General features: G+C 38.4%; 1 protein-coding gene across 8 annotated transcripts in view; it reads left to right on the forward strand.

The window, feature by feature from the left end:
* Positions 1-2,057: 2,057 nt before the first annotated feature.
* stxbp5b (syntaxin binding protein 5b (tomosyn)) overlaps positions 2,058-20,907 on the forward strand; it is a 29,040-nt gene continuing 10,190 nt past the window's right edge. For 7 of the 8 annotated variants that reach the window (XM_058398919.1, XM_058398921.1, XM_058398920.1 and 4 more), the window contains exons 1-17: positions 2,059-2,539; positions 5,452-5,549; positions 11,392-11,473; positions 11,669-11,769; positions 14,217-14,351; positions 15,231-15,294; positions 15,430-15,513; positions 17,441-17,564; positions 17,724-17,802; positions 17,931-18,085; positions 18,232-18,304; positions 18,393-18,540; positions 18,623-18,690; positions 19,513-19,553; positions 19,691-19,911; positions 20,044-20,231; positions 20,547-20,672. In XM_058398919.1, the coding sequence (XP_058254902.1) occupies positions 2,390-2,539; positions 5,452-5,549; positions 11,392-11,473; positions 11,669-11,769; positions 14,217-14,351; positions 15,231-15,294; positions 15,430-15,513; positions 17,441-17,564; positions 17,724-17,802; positions 17,931-18,085; positions 18,232-18,304; positions 18,393-18,540; positions 18,623-18,690; positions 19,513-19,553; positions 19,691-19,911; positions 20,044-20,231; positions 20,547-20,672 (1,937 nt within the window). In that variant the 5' untranslated portion in view covers positions 2,059-2,389. Of the gene's footprint in view, positions 2,540-5,451; positions 5,550-11,391; positions 11,474-11,668; positions 11,770-14,216; positions 14,352-15,230; positions 15,295-15,429; positions 15,514-17,440; positions 17,565-17,723; positions 17,803-17,930; positions 18,086-18,231; positions 18,305-18,392; positions 18,541-18,622; positions 18,691-19,512; positions 19,554-19,690; positions 19,912-20,043; positions 20,232-20,546; positions 20,673-20,907 lie in introns of all 8 variants that reach the window. The other variant, XM_058398927.1, reaches the window with a different exon arrangement.

Consider the following 20,907-nt stretch of genomic DNA (forward strand, 5'->3'; position numbering starts at 1 on the left):
TACTTGTTTTTTTCGTGCTACTTGTCAAGAACAGGCCTATAAAATGCTATAAAAAGGTATACAGGTCTGTTCATCTGCCTATCCAGGCAATGCTGAACCAGTGAAAGTTGAAATTAACAATCTATGTATAAGACTCTGAAAACTGATTCACCTGAAATGTACTTAAGCCCAGTATGAAACAGTATGCTTATACAGCCTAATAATAGATAACAGCAATCTCCCACTGAGAGTACCTTAACACATTGTCTGGTGCACAATAGCAGGAAGTTGGAATGCTGCCCTACTAGCTGTTGCACCTCTGCCATGTTCCTTGAGGGCTTTACTCACATGCTGTCTTTTATACAAACTGTCTACTTAAAATTTAGCAAGATAAAACTGAGCATATATAATACAAGAATCAATTGCATTGACACGTAAAGACATTTCCCATGAGTGGATGATAATCTAAACTCTGTAGAGAATCGGTGCTTAATCAAGGACTTCAACTACACATAGGAAATGTAATTATGGGGCAATTTGCATGCTTCTGTAATAATAGAACATCAAGAATGATATTTACTCAGTAATCAGGATCAGAATGATTAAGAAATGATATTGTGATGCGCATAAAATGTTATTATTCTCCTTTGACACAAAGGAGATATAAACCAAGCATGCTGCAGTCAGTAAATCCCTCAATGATGCAATGAAATGAGACCCTGGAGACTTCTGTGTGTTACTAAGCCTCAAGAACGACCAATCACTCCACTGGGAACAGGTCTGCTGTTTCTCAGAGGATTTTCACTTAGGGACTTTGGTGTCAGTACCAGCATGAAAAACCGAGATGGAATGACAAGGCATAATAGCACACTGTTTTTTCATGTGTTGTTATATTTACAGAACAAAGCATAAGAATGCAACTACTACAAACCTAAACACAAATAAAAATGTTGATCTTGATCATTGAATTAATATGAATAATTATGTTGTATAGGTAATACATATTGCAGGTGACACCTTTAACTGAAAAGGAAATCCCATAGGACAGTTTTATAAACATAATTCATCTTTCATTATGTAAATGTGTACAATAATAGTTTGGTTATTTAAAGGAGTTCTTTTTTTATTCCATTCATTTCAGTAGATCAAACGACCAATAACTATTAGAACTTTATAATAAACATAATAAATTTAATAAGCTGGGTTGTGATTTCAGCCACTGGAGAAAAAAAATATAAATAAAACAATTATGGACTCTCTGATTATGCTTCATGGAGCACTTAGTTCCGTGTATGTAATTTTAACTGAATGAATTATGTAAATACTTTATAAATGAAATTTGTTTTGTTGAATACTTCATTTTTTCCCTACCTTTACAGAACAGCCACATTAATTTCACATGTGAATCACACGGAACAGTTCTTTTCAGATTTTAATACATGTAATGGACTCAAAGTTTCGCAAGTTTCACATTCAAGTCACGTGGTTTTATTTTCCCAAGCGGTCACGCGATGTCACATGGATTTACGTGTTTTTCAGTAAAAGACACTGAAGTGCTGTTTTTCACTCGTGATCCCTTACTCACCTAATCAAAAACGTGTGTGAGAAACATATGACCATGTGGTGATTTATGTGATTTTCAATAATTGTCACTAAATTCATTTCAAAATGAGTCCACAGTATCGGTCGTATATAGACTATATGTGGTCATCTCTGGCATATATTTAACCTCTTCTGTGTGTGTGTGTGTGTGTGTGTGTGCTGTACTGGTACACTACAGAGTAAAATGAAACAGCATTCCTTCAGGACCATGGTGCTACAAAAAAAACAGATCTAATGGAGACATCAAAGAACTAAGGACACTACACTGACCTACACAGTACTATATAATGTACTACAGTGTAATTGAACGAGTTTTCAGTGTGCAACCCCTATTGGTAGTGATCAGAAAGGAGTGTGGTGGGTGAGGTGAGACGAGGTGAGGTGCAGCGGCTCTGCCACACATCCGGGTGTCGCTCCTGTTCAGAGCGCAAACTCGCTCCAGGCTGCGGCGAGCTGCTGCTGCTGCTGCTGCGTTTCCGCGACGCTCAGTGAGAGGAGGAGTGAGTGAGTGAGAGAGAGAGAGAGAGAGACAGACCCTGATCCAGCTGGATTACCACACCGAAATGGACTAGGAGTAACATACAATTCAATAACGTGTAGAATCACATTTGTGACACAATGTGTGTTAACTTGGGATGACATGGACGACATGGAGGACGGTTTAATGATAATAATAACAACACTGCCTGACATGCGAGACGCAGCTACGGCCAAACTATAGGAGAGTGGCCGCATCTCCCTTCTGTTTATTCCACGATTTCTCCGTTCATGCGTTCGTCTCAAATCTGCGTCTCTTACTGGAGGAAGCATGAAGAAGTTTAATATCAGAAAGGTGTTGGACGGCTTGACTGCGGTTTCCTCCTCCTCTTCTTCCTCATCCGCATCTACTCAGCCGGTTAACAAGGAGAACGATGTGATTCAGGAGACTCTGCAGTCCGAGCATTTTCAGCTCTGCAAGGTGGGCGCTTTTATTGCCATTTTATTCTGGAGGCTCGCGCTGCCTAGCAGGCTAATATTAGCACTACTGGCCCCCTTGTGGGAACCCGCATGCTAGCGCAATGCTAACCAGCCCCGCAACTGCTTCCGCCAACACTGAGCTGTGAACATTACATATACAATTTGCGCCTACGTGGCAAATAAATTCCGTGTGTGTCATCTCTGATGTTTATATTCATGCCTGTTCATTTTCATACACATACACAGCGCTGCATACATACACATACACAGGCAATGTGGTGCGGCTGTTTCAAAATATAAAGCATCTGGATTGTTTTGCCACTTATGTTCTGCAATTAAAAAGAAAACTTTCACAACTCGCACTACGTTTATAGCGTTAAATTATTGCCTGCAAATACTGTTATTATTTTTAATTAATAATTGATCTGAGAGTTAAACTGATTCTAAGCAGCTGAAGTGCAGCAAAACCCTGGGACCGGTGACCGCGGTCATGTGACCCCATCAGCTAGCTCGTTTGGTATTATTAAATTTGCAAATTAGCGTTATATATCTGAATAAATTATTTAAATCACATAAAGCGCTATGTGGCTTGCTGTCAGTACGATTGTTGTTAGCTAGTAAGCAAGCTAACCCTGTAGACCTGGCTTCCTGTACTACTCTAGTCATTCATCTGTATCTGGCAGGACGTAGCTAGCTTAGTTAGCTCTAGTACCTAATTGCTAGCTAGCTAGCTACTGCTGCGTGTTTTTTTTTATACATTGCCATCAATTTCTGCTAAATGTATTCAAAATGTGTATTTATTAAACTTCCAAAAGAGGCTCAAATTAATCAGAGCAGTGTTTCTTTCCTAGTTTTTTTTAAATACGTTGTTAAACTATGTTTTGTTGTAAACGTTAACTGTCTAATGGCAGGTGTTTTACCTGACAGCTGTCAAACCACCCTTCGGCTTTAATGTTGACATTTTCTTGTTGTTTGTGTTTGTTGTATTGCTACATCAGTGTCAGAATGATGTATTGTGTGCCTGATAACTTCTTTCTTTTCAGGAACACAACAAATTTGTTCATTCATCCATATAATTCATATTTATACACTATATTGCCAAAAGTTTTGGGACACTCCTCCAAATCATTGAATTCAGTGGTTGGGCTTAGCCCCTTAGTTTCAGTGAAAGGAGCTCTTAATGCTTCAGCATACCGAGACATTTTGGACAATTTCATGCTCCAAACTTTGTGGGAACAATTTGGGGATGGCTCCTTCCTGTTCCAACATGACCATGCACCAGTGCACAAATCAAGGTCCATAAAGACATGGATGAGGGAGTTTGGTCTGGAGGAACTTGACTGGCCTGCACAGAGTCCTGACCTCAACCCGATAGTACACCTTTGGGATGAATTAGAGTGGAGACTGCGAGCCAGGTCAAAACTGGGACGTCTGCCTTTACATGCACATGAATTTAATATGAAGTTGGCTTGCCCTTTGCATCTATAACAGCTTCAACTCTTCTGGGAAGGCTTTCCAGAAGGCTTAGGAGTGTGTTTATGGGAATTTTTGACCATTAGTCCAGAAGCGCATTTGTGAGGTCAGACACTGATGATGGACAAGAGGTCCTGGCTCACAGTCTCCGCTCTAATTCATCCCAAAGGTGTTCTGTCGGGTTGAGGTCAGGACTCTGTGCCGGCCAGTCAAGTTCCTCCACACCAAACTCACTCATCCATATCTTTATGAACCTTACTTTGTGCACTGGTGTGCAGTCATGTTGAAACAGGAGGGAGCCATCCCCAAACTGTTCCCACAAAGTTGGGAGCATGAAATTGTCCAAAATGCTGTAGCATTAAGAGTTCCTTTCACTGGAACTAATGGGCCAAGCCCAACACCTGAAAAACAACACCTGAATTCAATGATTTGGACGGGTGTCCCAAAACTATTGGCAATATAATATAATTTGTAAATTTCCCACTGGGATGAATGAAGTATCTATCTATCTATCTATCTATCTATCTATCTATCTATCTATCTATCTATCTATCTATCTATCGATCTATCGATCTATCTATCTAGTGTATTTTAAGATGTGATGTGGCTGGCATGCTCAACTACTACTCAAGATCAGCATTTGGTTTATTTAGCTATAAAATAGCCAAAATGAACAATGACTGGAAACTAATGTGTTTTCTTATAGAACATTGTTTGTTTCTTTTGTCTAAAGCACAATTACTTATATATAACATAACATTACTTAACCAGTATTAATATCAACATGAATTTAATGCCAAACTTTGAGACTAAAGATGAACAGGTTGGTGGAATGTTCAGAAATGTCTTGAATGGCCCCTATAAATAAATATTATGTAATACACAATGTTCCAATCATAGTTGAATTATTAGCTTATACTCATTAGTGTCCTATGTGAATTTCACACAATTCTGTGTTATTGTAAACACAGACTTTACACTTTGACAAGTCTGCTAGCTCTGTTTGGATATTTGGGAGTGCAGATAAAAAATTCACTAGCTTGCTATATCCTAATAGTGCTTGATTGGTTTCAATCGCCCATACGTAAAAATAGCTTTTATTTAAAGAAAATTATTTTTCTGTTGTTTCACTCTATATGTACTTACACAGGACACACATTTGAGAATTCATATTTAGAGCTGGCAAATGCAAGCAAACAAATATTTCCTGTATCTGTGTTTGTTTTGCTTGTGTATTTTTGTCCCTGTTCAAGTTTGGTTTGTTGTGTTTCTGGTATTTATATGACAGAATAATAATAGAATCGTATTCATACTGAAACGCAGACAGTGTTGAGTCTTCTTAACAGCTACAGCTTTATATGTCCATTAAGAGTTCTATTAATATGAATGGAAAAAATGGACATGTGGTTTAATAAGAGTTTTTCTTTGTTTGTTTCACAGACAGTGCGACATGGCTTTCCTTATCAACCCTCAGCCATGGCTTTTGACCCTGTGCAAAAAATACTGGCAATTGGGACACAGACTGGAGCATTAAGACTGTATCCTTCCATAAAAAGGAAAGTATGGTCCCTGGTAGATTTTGTATAGAGATTAGTATCTATATGTTAATATATTAGGGTTGTGGATGATTTTGAATTGCAAGGTCTAAAGTAAAACATTAGTCTTCCTTTTTTTCCCTGTGGTCTTAGTTAACTTACTGATTTACTGACCTTAGGAAGGTGTCTTAGTGTGTTCAGATCTGATGTTTCTTGATCTCTGCAGAAAATTAGCAGTTGATCTATTTGAAATAAACCAGCCTATAAGACTTGTCATATGATGTACTACACACTTTTATGTTAATTAAGGTGTATAAGAAAGCGAGTTATCCAGGTTAATCAGTCAGTAAGCATAAACAATTTTCAGGATTAACTAAACTGAACCCTCACCCATGACTAAAGCGGTAGAGTAATAGAGGCCTCTAGGGAAGAGGTTAATTTTCCTCCTGTGTTTTGTTTGTTGAATTTTTTTTTGCAGTGTGATTTCAGTGTCATGTTTTGTTGGCAGCTGACTGAATTTCTGGAAGAGCTCCTGGAAGTTTCTGGACATAATGATATCTGTGCTGTGGCATGAGCCTCTCTGTTGCCATATGCTGCAGAGCTGGTCTCCTCATCACTTCTGCTCACTCTGTGCCAGGATGCCACCTCACACGTGCTGGAAATCATCACTGGTCCTGCTGGGCACGTCTGCTAGACCATGTGACTCACACAGGAAAGCTGTCCTAGGATGCTGCTCTATATCAAGTTTTGCGGGTTTATTTTGTCACTTACTTTAGGTGCATGCACGGCTATGTTGGACAAATTACAATTCAGTTCCAAACAGCTAAGTGTTAGTGCCGTGTTGTGTAAGTGTTCTGGTGAAGTTTAGTTTAAGTTGAACTATGGATGTATTACTGGGATGTCTTTGCTGTGTAGGTCTGGCAGCTGTTCTATTCGGAGCTCAAAATCCACCCACCTGTTTGAGCGGTCAATGTGTTACCGCAGGCTGTTGAAGAGTATTAAGTTCAGACACCCAGCTAGTGCCTAGGGCTGATGGACTTGCTGTCATTCAGCTGATTGAACCATTTATCAAAATGCTGACAGTATCGATTTGCTTTATTCCACAAACATTAGGAACAACAGCCCCGGGATATTTTTAAAGCAAAAACAAATAATTAACGTGATATCTTGCCTGTTTTTATTCCTTAATGTTGCTTTTATTTCATCCCTCTTGTTCCCAAAATCCTAGCAGATGAAAATCATCCTGGCCTTCGTGTTCACATGATTGCTATTAGTTTGTTAAACAGATTATATTATTTGACATAACTTGTATCCTAAATGCAGTAGCAATCTTTCTCTCTCATTCTTGGAATTTAACAAACATCAGGGTAAAATAGTTTTGTCTAAAAGTCAGTTCATTGAAACCTATGATATAGTCCCCTCTGAAAGTATTGGAACAAGGCCAGTTCTTTTGTTTTTGCTATTCAACTGATGATATTTAGATTCGAGATCAAAAGTTGAACATGAGACAATGGTTATGAAATTCAGATTTTATCACCTGATATTTACATCTAGATGTGTTAAACATCTATGAACATGGCACCTTTGGTGGCAGACCACCCAATTTTTATTATTATTTTTGGCTGGCAAAAGTACAGTTACAGACAGTGTTAAAGTAATTAACACTTCTCTGTAAATTGGCAGACAGAATGTTTCTGTAGACTCCTGAATTCATTCTGCAGCGACTATCATGAGTTACATCTTTAACAAATATTTGTGAGCCTCTTCCAGAAGCAGCCATGCAAGCCCAAGCCATGATGCTAACTCCACCATGCTTGACCAATGAGCTGGTATGTTTTGGATCATGAGCAGATAGTTTCTTTCCTCAAACTTTGGCCTTTCCATCACTTTGGTAGTCAGTCTTGGTTCCGGAAATGTCTTTATTTCTTTGTAAATTCCAGACTGCCTCCTGATTCTTATTGCTGACGAGTGGTTTGCACATCTTGTGGTATGGTCGACAAATGCGGACTTTACAGGCAAAACCCATGACTCAAAGAAAGAGTGTACATTCAGAGCTTTTAATTGTTTAAATAATCATTCTAACACGACACACATAAACAACAAGAAATTTTTGATTACATAAAAAATGGGTGGTTTCAATAGGTGCCATGTTCTAGGTTTTTTTTTTTTTTTTTTTTTTAAATATTTCAGTAGATTTCAGTATCAGTAAATGAAAGCTGAAATTCTGTTCCATCATCTCATAGTCATCTTTTGATCTTAAACCTAAATGTTTTCAGTGTAATGCAAAAGATTGGGCCTTTCTGTTCCAATACTTTCAGATAGACTGTATGAACACCTCTTTTTATGAGCAAAGGTTTTCTCATGTACTGTAGCACCGTGAAAGAGGAAGCATTTAGGTATTGAGAAAGTATTTTGCGTTTATTCTGTCTGCAAACTTGCATTCTGTATATAGCACTGCCTGCATGGTTCATGCACACACGGTTATCATTTTCTAGATCAGAATGAACCCCGCAACATTGTGAAATTTTTAGATTCGCTTCCTCACCTTCTTGTTTCATATGCACAATAACACTTAACGGCTGATTTTGGTAGAGCAGTTGTAAGTGTAAACAGTATGTTGTGGTGCTCAATTAACACAACTAGTGCACATGTCTGGGGAATTTGTGTTAAGAATCCTCATAATCTGCAGGAAATGCTTACTCTATGCACATGGGGTATGAAGGGAAGGGGTTTTAAACATAGTTTTCAGCAGGAAGAAAAGACTGTCTTCTAATATTCTCTTAACTTCTGTTCTTTAATCTGAATTTTAATAAGCTGAAAGTTTCTTAGTAATGTGACAAAGCATGACATGCAATTTATGGTTTAATTTTAGGAGAGGGAAAAAAAGGAATAAAAGGTATAAGTGATACCAAGTTGTGTGTTTATAGGAAAATAATCATGTTTTATTCGTTATTTTGTGAGGTTTATTTCCTGACAGCATTAAGCACATACACAACTTTTAATATGTCTCCTAAACTTGTCTGAGCTTTTACCCTTGCACTGAGCTGCTTCAGGTGTGAAGTTGATGGCATGCAGCTTCTGATTGATTGCGCTAATGTTAAACTTGGGTTGCACAGATCTTATCTTTAATTTACACTCAAGAACTGCACCAATGGGTTTTTGCGGATAGAGCAAGAGTTAGCGAGAAGTTTGATTGGATTTAGTTTCGCTTCACAGCTTATCAGTTATTCGTGTTTGTTTAAGCAAGTCTCTCTTGCATATGCATTCACAATCAGAATTTTGCAAACGTTCTTTTTTTAAACTCTCTAACTCCAAAGCGGTATTTGAGTTGTGTTGAGTTTTTGCTTGTATACTTTATATTGTGTGTTTTGTTTTTTAGCTCATATAGGACATAAAGGCTGGCTATTTAATACACGGAGTTTGAGTCAGTATTGTGTGATTTTTGCATTGAAGTCTTCCAAATGCAAAATTCTTGAGGAAAAGAAAATGTATAGGGGTTTGGTTTTTTTATTTTATTTTATTGTAGTATGTATGCTTATAGAGGTAGAGACAGATGGCTAATTGATTACTCTGCACTGTGCAAACATCAGAGCTCTGAAAAATGCATGTACGTGGGTGTTGATGGCTTCCTCTTACCACATTAAAGCTCTGTGTGGTTTTGACATGTTTCAAGTTTTTACCTAGAAGCATGTAAGCATTTTATGTCAACTTACTAAGCAAGATTTTTCCTACGCCTACTTTGACTGTAGCTATACTCAACCCTCTCCCCATGATGGCTCTCTCAGGGTTGTCTGCTGTCTGTTTTGTCCCTTCAGAGAGAGTTGGTTCACATACCTTGTCGACAGCACTCAGTGAGGACAGATGTCAGCTCTAGTGGGAAATGCTGACAGTCATGGCCTTTATACTGGCGCTGCTTGTAGACACTCGCGGCCTGCTGTTCTAGAGCATGTCACATGACAGCACCCTTATCAGATTGCGAGGTCGTTTGTTTAGCACCGGAAGCTGCTGCTGTATGATATGCGTCACCTGTTGTGGTTGCACAATAATATATAAGCTTTGAGCACATAAAGTAGGTTGCAGAATGGAAGGGAATCTTCATAGCCGAGGTCATGTCTCAGTAGGCGTCTATGCCGTTCACTTTTATGCAGCCTTTATACATCATTTATACATCTCGGTGTCCTTTGGGTCTGTAAGCTTGAGTTAAAAAGTTCTAAAGTCAGATGTGTCATTGTTCGGTGTTAAGCTGTGGTTGTTGAGCCACGGTAAGCTCTTATGTCTCCAGTAGAGGAGAGCCACAGTGAGTTTCTTGTGTTCATGTCCCGACCCTGTGAAACCCACAGCACTGGGCTCTGCTCCAGTCTGATCTGCAGAGAAATCGCAGCTCTGTCAGATGCATTGACTTATGAATAAATAATGCCGTCACGGTCTGCTGATCTTTATTTATACTACCCCACTGTTATTTATCTAGTCCGAGTGCTAAGTGTTATGATGCTAAGCCGGCTGTATATAAGAAGAGCCTCAATCCTTTTCCTGTGCCATGTGAAAAGCAGGTGATACAGGGTGAGAGCAGACAGCAGGACGCTCCCCACCTGCCTGCCAGATTATGATTGCATAAATTTAATCACGAAGAGCCCTTATCCACTGCGATGCGAAATATTTCCATAACCAAATGCAGAGATCATCTTCCAGGTCCGAGCATGAATTATTAAGCTGTCATGAGAGAAATAAACACCTATTTGCTGCTCTGTCTTCTTTCTGTCTGCCGCTTGTGTACCTGGAAGTGTGTCATTTTGCTCACCTAGTCAGAAACGGGTCCTTTTTTTTCCCTTATATTTCCTATTTCTTAGAAATAAATACTTGAAATAATCTTCTAAGCTTGAAATGTCTTAAAAATATCTTGATTTTTTTTCTACAGTCTCGTAATGAACAATTAAATAAACCTGACTCCTTTTCAAGACAATTTTTAGTTTAGTATGATTACTGTTTACAAGTGTCACAGTAGGAACAAGGCCTGTTCATGTTACATTATATGCATGCTTTTTTTTTGTTAAATAAACTGGCATTTCCTGTTAGAATCCTTTTAGGCTTGATTCTATCTATATAAGCCACGGCTCCCGGTTTCCTTAAATAACAATCTTTATGTAGACAAGCACTCACAGCTAAGGTGGAGAAAGGACCTCGCCTTGATTTGTTTTGTGCTGTACAGTAATTTGATGAACAGGAGACACATCCTGCAGAAGAATGGAGAATATCTTGTTTGTAGATGCCACACCAAATATCTGCTCTTCCATATTGTGACCTGCAGAATTGTTACTTTTTTCTAGCTCATTTATTTCATTTGGGTTGAGGAATTTATCTACAACACTTCCTATTTGGCTTGCATATCAATCTTCATTTGTCTACATATCAAGCCTCTGTATGCTGTCTTTTCTGATTGCTTCAGTAACAGGGCATGTGGTGGCTGCTGCATGCCGTTGCTCGGCGTGGCTGGCTGTGTGGGCTGCATGCCTGTAGAGTGCCACTGAATGAGAGCCTTTATAGCACAGTGTTGCTGCAAACACTGACATGGCTTAAGCCTGTCCTCTGGGACTTTGTAATCCTTTTAGCAACATCAATGGACAAGATCCTCAGTGATGGTACTGACAGACTCTTGAGAGTACGTCCCCTCTAGTGCTGGATTTATAGAGATTACTGATTTTATTCGTCAGCGCCACGCCAATCCGTGCCATGTTACAGATCAATTAGGCGTATCATTATGTCATATTCTTATATAACTGTCCTAAAGTGATCATTCAATGAATTTACTTTTGTTTCACTGATTTAACCTTGACTAAGCCGAGCACAGCTTTGGCCGTGCCGGTGTAGAATGTTACTGCCAGCATGAGAGCGGCTCGGCTGTCATCCAGCTGCAGTTTCTCATCAATGAGGTAGGTTCCTCTTTGTGCTCTGCTCACACTGTCCCAGCTCCAGCTCCAGGTACATTTCCACTTTCTGTCTGAATTTGAAAAAAAGAAATAGAAAAGTTCATTCTTCATGTCTCTTATATGAGGATTGATTTGCAGTACATATGAATTATCATGTCTCTTGTTCTTCACTGAGGTTCTGTGTGGCCTTTTCTACAGGGGGCGCTGGTGAGTGGTTTGGCTGATGACAGCATTCATTTATGGAATCTGAGGCAAAAAATCCCAGCTATTCTCCACTCCCTTAAATTCACCAGGGAGAGGTAAGTTGTTAGTTTATCCAGGCTTAAAAACACGCCAAAATGATTTGTTTTGTTGCTAGCTTGTTTGCTAGCTAGACAGCTTTTATTTCGAAACTGACTGTGATGGTGGGGATTTTCAGGAGGGAAATGGATTAATACAAGAATGTAGACAATGAGAGAAATGTAGTCCTCTGCAGTCTTTCAATACATCTCTTGTAGTTACCTCGACATCTGACACACAGAGCCAATAGGATTCTCAGTGTGCAGTCATAGACGGTCTCCATTCCTCTCCTTCATAAAGATCTGATTAAATTGCATGGATAGCAGTTTGACTTGGTGAGCATCATAGTGTCTTTTGATGTAATTTAGGCCATAAGAGCCTAGGCTTTATTCTTACACACTTATTCATTTAGTGCTTAGACAGTTTGATATAGAGCACTATATACCCGGTGTCATGATATCTCATTCAGCTAACACGTAGTAGTGAGCACTTTAATACAATTACATACAAAATGTAAACAAATCACCTATTTTTCTGAAGGCACAAAATAACAGAAGTGATTTTCTGTATTAATCAAGTATTTGCAGACTTTACTGCTCATTAAATTACATTTATACATGAAGTTAGACACGCTGCTAAACAGCCTCACATGTCAATTTAAATCTGAAAGAAATCACTGTGTATCATGATACTTTAGTACAGAAGTATACACTGAATTTGCTGTGCATTGTGGGTAATATAGTGAACTATCCAGGAAGAAGTTGTAACTTTAGACAGCCGCACAATGGCTGTATAGTAAATAGTGCACTGTATATGACTAAACTTGAACAACTCAGATCTCAGATGCTTACACATTTCCACTGTCTAAATCTTGTGCCAGTTTGGACACAGTCAAGCCTCTGGTTTTCTTCCTTATCCCTGAGACATGGTTCGACAGCTCGCATCCATTTTATCTCTATTGTTTTTTTTGTGAATAGTGAAAGCACAAGAGACTAATTGAATAAAGCCGTTTGCATTCCTTAAATGCTTTCTCTAGAGCTTATCTGTAGATTTCCCCCAAAGATTTGCCAATAGTGTTTTAATACAGGAGTGCATTAATATGAGAGCAGTCTTTTTCCTGTAAACTGTTTTGTCAGTTGAATTGATCATACTCCAACAAGGCTTACATCCTCACAGCTTGCTGAAGTTGCAATCTGAAAGAACTGACACGTTATATTTATAAGACTGGCGAGCACAGCGTCTTCATGGCATCTCCATTTGTTCTGTGTGAGTTGTGTATTGTACCAGTGAAGTCAAAGCGAGCTTGTTGCACTGGAGCTCAGTTGTGTCAATTATTGCCACTATTGTGTAGCCTCCCTGTGCCAACAGTACAAGTCTTTTCCTATAATGTTTAGTCACATTTGAGTAAAACCAATATTCTTCTACTTTAAACCAAACCCACCTTGAGTGTTTTTGTCTCATCTGACCATCATTTAACATCTGATAATTTGTTGCCATGGAGATGATATCTGATTGTAGATTTTGGATGCCAGGTCACTTAATGTTACCCTTATACTGTTATTACAGCTCCAGTTTTATTAAATGTCTTAATTATTGCTCTAATATTTCTGAACATATATAAAAAAGGTTTTTATACAGTGCCTGATTTATGAAGGTCTACATGAGTTCTGAACACTCAGGCATAAATAAGGTAAATGTGGATGGAAATCTGCTTTGGTTACACTTTTTTTTAATAAAGAAGGGTGCCAAAAATTGACACCCAGTTATTCACAAAAATTGTGTGTTTCTGTTTAAAAAAAAAGTTTGAGGATTAGAATAGATTTACTTCAGCTAACAATTATTTATATATATATATATATATATATATATATATATATACATATATACATATATACATATATACATATATATATATATATATATATATATATATATATATATATATATATATATATATATATATTAAACATCTTTGGGGTTCATTAGCTTTATATCACACTGATAATAAATATATAAATAAATTATATATATTATCAGTGTGATATAAAGCTAATGAACCCCAAAGATGTTTTATAGCCTTTTTCTTTTTTTCAAATCATAAGTGAGCCAATACTAGTGTTAATACAAGTGTTACAAGAGTACAAAATTAGCTCTATGGACACTATGTCATCAGTTCTGTGTCTGGTGACTTTCCCCCCATATCTCCTGAAGCCATATCACTCCATGGCAACCATGAACAGTCTGCTATGATATCATTTGATATATGCAGATTTATATAGTCATAGCTGTCTGTTGAGGCACATAATGACTGTTCACAATAAAGACATCCTTTAGTCCGTATGCCCTTTTAAATCAAAAAGCTGCCAAAACCTCAGGATGTTCCAAGTACATTGAGTCATTTGGTTACAGGAATGTATAAATCACCTTGAGTGATACGATTTCTTGTCTGCTCCTTGTGTTTTGGCAGGATCACGTTTTGCCATCTGCCCTTCCAGAGTAAATGGCTTTACATCGGAACAGAAAGAGGGAACATTCATATTGTCAATGTGGAGTCCTTCACCCTCTCAGGCTATGTCATCATGTGGAACAAAGCCATTGAACTGTGAGTGTGTGTGTGTGAGGTTTTTCTCTTACATGTCTGTAATGCTGTCTCTACTTGGTCCATAGCCATTAGGAGCATAAAATAAATAGTTTGTCTTAATTAGATCATATACACGTTCTTAACAATGCTGTATATGTCTTAAGATTATGCTTTTCGAAGACAGGAGCAGTCAGTGTCCCACTGTTTCTAATGGTAGGCTGTAATCAGAGGCAAGAAGATCATTTGCTGTGGCCGTCTACAGTCATCTCAGTCTCAGATATCCAGTCCTCCAGATGAGTTGCTATAGAAACAAGAAAGAAGTTAAAAGAATGCACACACGCTCATTCAGTTTTGTTCTTGTTCTCCCAGAGATGTCTATGAACTAAGCTCCAAAGCAGAAAGTTAGAGCTGCTATGCCGAGGACAAGAATGTTAAACAGAAACAAATTCTTGCTTAAAGCCAGTTCTTCTAAAACGAGTTGTTCTACTTTGCAAAAGGGAAAAATGAATGTTTGTTTAGATAATGAACACGACATGGTTGAAAATAGCAGTTACATTAGTAACATATGGTCTGTGCACCAGGATGGTGCCTGTCTAGGGTCCATCCTCACATTCCTGCTGTTGTTGCTATGGAGATGGTGTCGTTCACATTGGGGAGGGTGTAATTAAATTACTTTTCAGGCCCACTGAGGTAGATAAACTTTCTCTTGATGTATGTATATATGTTTGAGGTCATCTGAGCCCATCCTAAATATATCTCCTTTCATCAAAGAACATCTCTTCAGATGATTCTGAGATTTAATCGACACCTTTATCTGCTTTAAATGATTCTTCATCTGATTCCTCAGTGCGATTCATCAGCTGATTAATCACTAAATCTTCTCGTTCTTCTCACATTCAGCTCTTCGAAAACACACCCTGGTCCTGTGGTACATATCAGTGATAATCCTATGGATGAGGGAAAGGTAAGATCCACAAAGAAATACAGTGGGTTTTTTTTTTTTTAGATGAATCTCACCCACTTGTATATTAGTTCTGAATTCCCTGTAAAGAGCAAGAATTCGCATATCTTTCTGAATAGCTTTCCTTATCTTTTGCAGCTTTTGATTGGTTTTGAGTGTGGTATTGTTGTGCTGTGGGACTTGAAATCAAAGAAAGCTGACTACCGCTACAGCTATGATGAGGTATGATGCATCCGAATATTTTCATTGATTTGTTTGAGCTTTTATACATTTTAAAGTTTCACCGCTCAAATAATTATTTAGACATTTTGTGGTAGATTATTAATGTGTACACTCTGTTTATGATTCTCGATATCTAAGAGGGATTAACGATCCCATTCCCATCCGTTTACATGAGACAGAATTCTCACAAAGCAGAATGCAGGCAGCTTCCTCCTCAATATAGTTAGACAAAATTAATGCAATCATCATAAATATTCGTAATAAATATAATCTAGATAGGTGTGGTAATAATAGTATGGGTGCAGTGTACTGTACATGATAGTTTTTTAGATGCAAAACAACTCAAGAAACTGGCTTGTCATTCACTCAGTCACTCTTTCACTCACTCACTCAGTTACTTACTACCTCAGTAACCCACTCACTCACTCAGTTACTCACTCAGATACTACCTCAGTCAGTCACTCACTCACTCACTACTGCAGCCACTCATTCACTCAGTTACTCACTACTTCAGCCACTCATTCACTCAGTTACTCACTACTTCAGTCACTCACTCACTCATACACTCACTCACACAGTCATGTACAGATTCAGGGACTGGGTGACTCACTCCATTCATTCATTCATTCATTCATTCATTCATTCATTCATACATTCACTACAGTAAAATAACATAGACAAACACAGGAACGGAGACAAAAAGGAAAGCATTCATAAGACAGTAGTAATAAAATTGCCTAAAGCTCAAGTAACTATACTGATGAATGTGTGGCAGTCAAAAAAAGTCCAATTTCCAAATGGAAATGCTATAAAATATATTATTTATGCAATTTTGTGCAGCCTGTGCCCATAATCTAAACACTATGTGACTTTATTACAGTATTTAGTTTATAGCACAAATTCTCTCCTTGATTAAAATTGTATAAAATTGGATTTTTGATGAAGCTACTTAGCACAGGAGTGAAACTCACTGAATTAATAAACATTATTTGGTCATATACAGTGGTACCACATGTACATAATAGTTTGATGGCCTGTATGGAGGTTTTCATGTTATATTTATTAACCCAGTGCAAGAAAGCAGAGAAATAAATACTCCACACTCCACCTACACTGACACGTCTGCTGTAATTTGCAGCTCCATATTCAAGGTTTATGGCACATCATTTTGAAATGCCAGAGCTTTAAACTTTTAACTTGAATATCAGATTCTATCTATTTCTTATGTTTTATAACACTGCAGTATTTAACTGATTTTGTATTGCATTTTTGCTGCCATATAAATGGACAGGAGTTGTTTCTGTTACGCAGTATACATTAAATGAAAGAAAAGAAAGTCTGTCAAATAAATACTCATGTAGTAAAATAAGATGGAGATATGATCCTAAATATATTGACACTTATTTTGTCAGCAATGTGACATTTGTGGGATGCTGTACTTGTATGAAAACAGAAAGGTGTTAGGGCAGATGGAGATGTGTTGGGACACACTGGGATGGTCTGAGGCCACAACACTGCGTATCATTTATTCATGAACAGAAAAGAAAACATGAAGAAAATGTTTAGAATGAAAACAGCCTAATTGTGATTGAGGACAGTTCACCTCTGGACAGATATTGATTTGTGCATGCTTTCTTCAAATACAGCCACTAACATGTTTCTTAATCAACCAGTTATGCTTGTGGCTATGTGCTGTGCCAACTGTCATACTTCTGGTTCTTAATTTTCTCATGAATTTCCTTTACAATAGGTAGAGAATCGATTCCATAAGCAATAGTTGTAATTTAATGCTTTAATGTCTGCTCATTTATTTACATTGTCTGTTCTGTGTGGATAAATCTCTTCCAATTAGAAGAAGCAATATGCATATCTACAGTTTGCCTGGATGGTTCTGTGTTTGATTGCTCATCCTTTGTTTGGTCTCTAGGCGATCCACTCAGTGGCCTGGCACCATGAGGGGAAACAGTTTGTGTGCAGTCATTCAGATGGTACACTTACCACATGGAATATACGCTCTCCTGCCAAACCGGCACAGATCATTACACCACATGGTAAAGCTCCTGTCCAAGCATACTCAGCTTGGCTGATGGGTTGCTTAAGGCTGTTGTAGTAAATCTTTCTAAATGCAGGTTTTAAAAAATATCACCATTATTTAATGTAATCTGAAGAATAAATAAAATGAACAGCTCTCCCTTGATTATTTCTTTTAGGCAAGCAGCCTAAGGATGGAAAAAAGCCAGAGCCATGCAAACCCATTCTGAAAGTTGAATACAAAACAACTAGAGCTGGGTAAGCGTCAGGGTGAAAATCAGCAGCACATTTGTATAATGCAAATGCAGTTTGCTAAACTTTAGGTGACTGCTGTCTGGAAATAATGCAGATGCTCATTCTGTACCTGTTCATGGTTTTTTGTCTAGGGATCCTTTTATGATACTGTCTGGAGGTCTTTCATATGATACAGTTGGACGCAGGGCCTGCTTGACTGTAATGCATGGAAAAAGCACTGCTGTACTGGAGATGGACTATCCCATTGTGGATTTCCTAACTCTGTGTGAAACTCCCTATCCGAATGGTAATCCACTCCTTCAGTCTTAGCCCCAGTAATGTTTTCATATTATACTAATTCACAGGTTTTAGATGTGTACGTAATAGAAACATTCACCAATAGTGTAATTAAGTACTTATGCTATAAAACTGTGTATAACTATCTCTACACAGATTATCAAGAGCCTTATGCTGTAGTGGCCCTGCTGGAGAAGGATCTAGTAGTTATTGACCTCACACAAACTGGGTATGCAGATGCTCAGGAATGATTCAAATGGAAAAAGTGTTCCACTTTCTGACTGCAAAAATGATTACATCAACATTTTACCCTGCAGGTACCCCATCTTTGAAAACCCATATCCTCTGACCATCCACGAGTCTCCAGTGACCTGCTGTGAATACTTTGCTGACTGTCCTGATGAACTAATCCCTGCACTTTACTCTGTGGGATCCAGGCAAAAGAGACAGGGCTACAGCAAAAAGGTATCTGTCTGTGCATGTGTCTCTCCAGTTATTTGTACAAAGACTGTCTATTCAGTGCTGAAATCTGAGATCTTCTTTCCAGGAATGGCCTATAAGTGGTGGTAATTGGGGCCAGGGCACACAAAGCTATCCAGAGATCATTATCACAGGGTGAGTTTGTTATCTGTGTGTCTCTGTCTTTTTTGGGAACTCTCCATATTTTCTGAGGTTATAAATGTTATGAGCACTGGATCGTCCAGATGTGCTTAAACCTGCCCGACCGTTTATTTTTCCTAAAATCCCACATGGTGACATGTAAGCTGCACCAGCCTTGCAGCTTATGGCTATTATGGTATTTTAACCTTGTGTCATGGTAAATGATTCAGTGATTTTGGAATTTCTCTCCATGCCACTATAGACTCTTCTTGTCACATCTCATACAGTGGTCTGTCTCAGTGCTTGAACTTTGAAAAGTAAGCAGCAAACAAGGTCAAATTCAAGGTTGATTAAATTTTAATTAGAGCTGCAAGGCATAAAGTCCAAAGTGAGACTGCAGGCTATCTCCATAGAAAAATGATGGCTTAGCCAATGCAAACTGATTTTGTCTGTCCTCATCTGTATTCAGCCAACTAAACTGTGTGGCAGTACGGTAAGGAGATGGTTACTTTAGCTAATTAAACATGCTGTAAGTGAGCTCAGCATGTCCCAAGAATGGAAATTGAAGTTGAAATATGGGCAGTTTTAAAGCATCACACCAAGCGTATCCACACACACACTCCAGCAGATAAAGTTTTAATGTTTGTGCCATATAGGCTCATTTTTGTGCATGTATAAGCAGTGATTTAAATATTTGAGTAGTATTCACATAATGCCTTGAATAATTGTAATAGTAATTTTGTGTAACACATGAAGAGGTTGTCAGAGGATTGCTAAGCTATTTCTTTTTAATCAGTGTTCTCATGGTGTTGGCGTTTTTCTTTTTATGCACTACAGACACGCTGATGGATCAGTCAAATTTTGGGATGCCTCTGCATGTGAGTCCCAAATAATCTGCATCATTTTGGACTGTTGGCATGTGCTATCATGTTGTGAATTATATAGAGAGGTTTCTGATATTTGTTCATTTCTGGGAATAAAATCGTGTAAATGGAAACTGCTTTTTATCATACAGTAATGCTACAGGTGTTGTACAAGCTAAAAACAGCCAAGGTGTTTGAAAAAGCTCGTAACAAGGAGGAGAAGCCCAGCACAGACATAGTGGATGAAGACCCTTTTGCCATCCAGAGTCTGTCCTGGTGCCCAGAGAGCCGCATGCTGTGTGTGGCTGGAGTCTCTGCTCACGTCATTGTTTACCGGTTCAGCAAACAGGAAGTAACCACAGAGGAGGTTCAGGTATGACTAATATCCTGGCATTACACCACATATTTGCCTGTGTTCAAAAAACAGTTAAAAACACTCTAAATCCCACTGGGGTTAATATTTCTAATGTACTAAGAATCCAAAAAATGTTTTCTGCATTTGTAGCTGTTGGAGGTACGGATGCAGTGTGAGCTGAATGACGTAGACTCTCCGGATGGTGGAGGGGACCATGCATCAGCTGTATCTACACCCGGGACTTCATCCAGCCCTCAGTCCAGCGTACCCCAAACACACCTATCCACCAGCAGCAACAACTCCACCGACGGCCTGCGTGATAACGTGCCCTGCCTCAAGTACTGTAACTGACTTCTGTGATCTCGCTTGTGTGCGCTTCTTACACAGTTACACTCATAAAGAAAATCAGAAAACCCTTTTTTACTTTATGTCCAATGTCATTTTGTGTATGATTTATCAGTATCAGTCACTTATGGGTTATTCTTCTCTATAGTTTTGCAGGTGAAAAGATATGAAATTAAACATGTAATAGAAGAACAATTCATTCTGGTTTCCATGCCTATGTTGTTTGTATTCATTTTTTGTTAATAGTATTGCCGTAGTTGTGTTGTGAGTTCTGGTTGTAAACATATGGCTGCTTCGTTGTGTGTTAGGGTGAGGAACACTCCGCTCAAGCAGTCACCAGGCTACCAGGTGGAACTGGTCATTCAGCTGGTGTGGGTCAGTGGGGAGCCGCCACAGCAGATCACCAGCCTGGCTGTCAACTCTGCCTATGGCCTGTAAGCTGTTACACAAAAGATAACATGGTTTGCATGTATTTACATCAGGACTGTGGCTGTTTTCCAGTGTGCTAGTAGTATTGTGCCAAAAGCTATATCCAAAATGGCTAAACAATACATGTACCAATATAGAGAATGAGGTTACAAATTATAGTATGCATTAGGCATAATAATTATAGAGAGATGGTGTAATAGATGCTACATGGTGATTTTAATTCACCATTTAATTCTAAGA

Source organism: Hemibagrus wyckioides, linkage group LG09 (assembly GCF_019097595.1).
Source record: "Hemibagrus wyckioides isolate EC202008001 linkage group LG09, SWU_Hwy_1.0, whole genome shotgun sequence".
In the NCBI taxonomy this organism is placed as follows: domain Eukaryota; kingdom Metazoa; phylum Chordata; class Actinopteri; order Siluriformes; family Bagridae; genus Hemibagrus; species Hemibagrus wyckioides.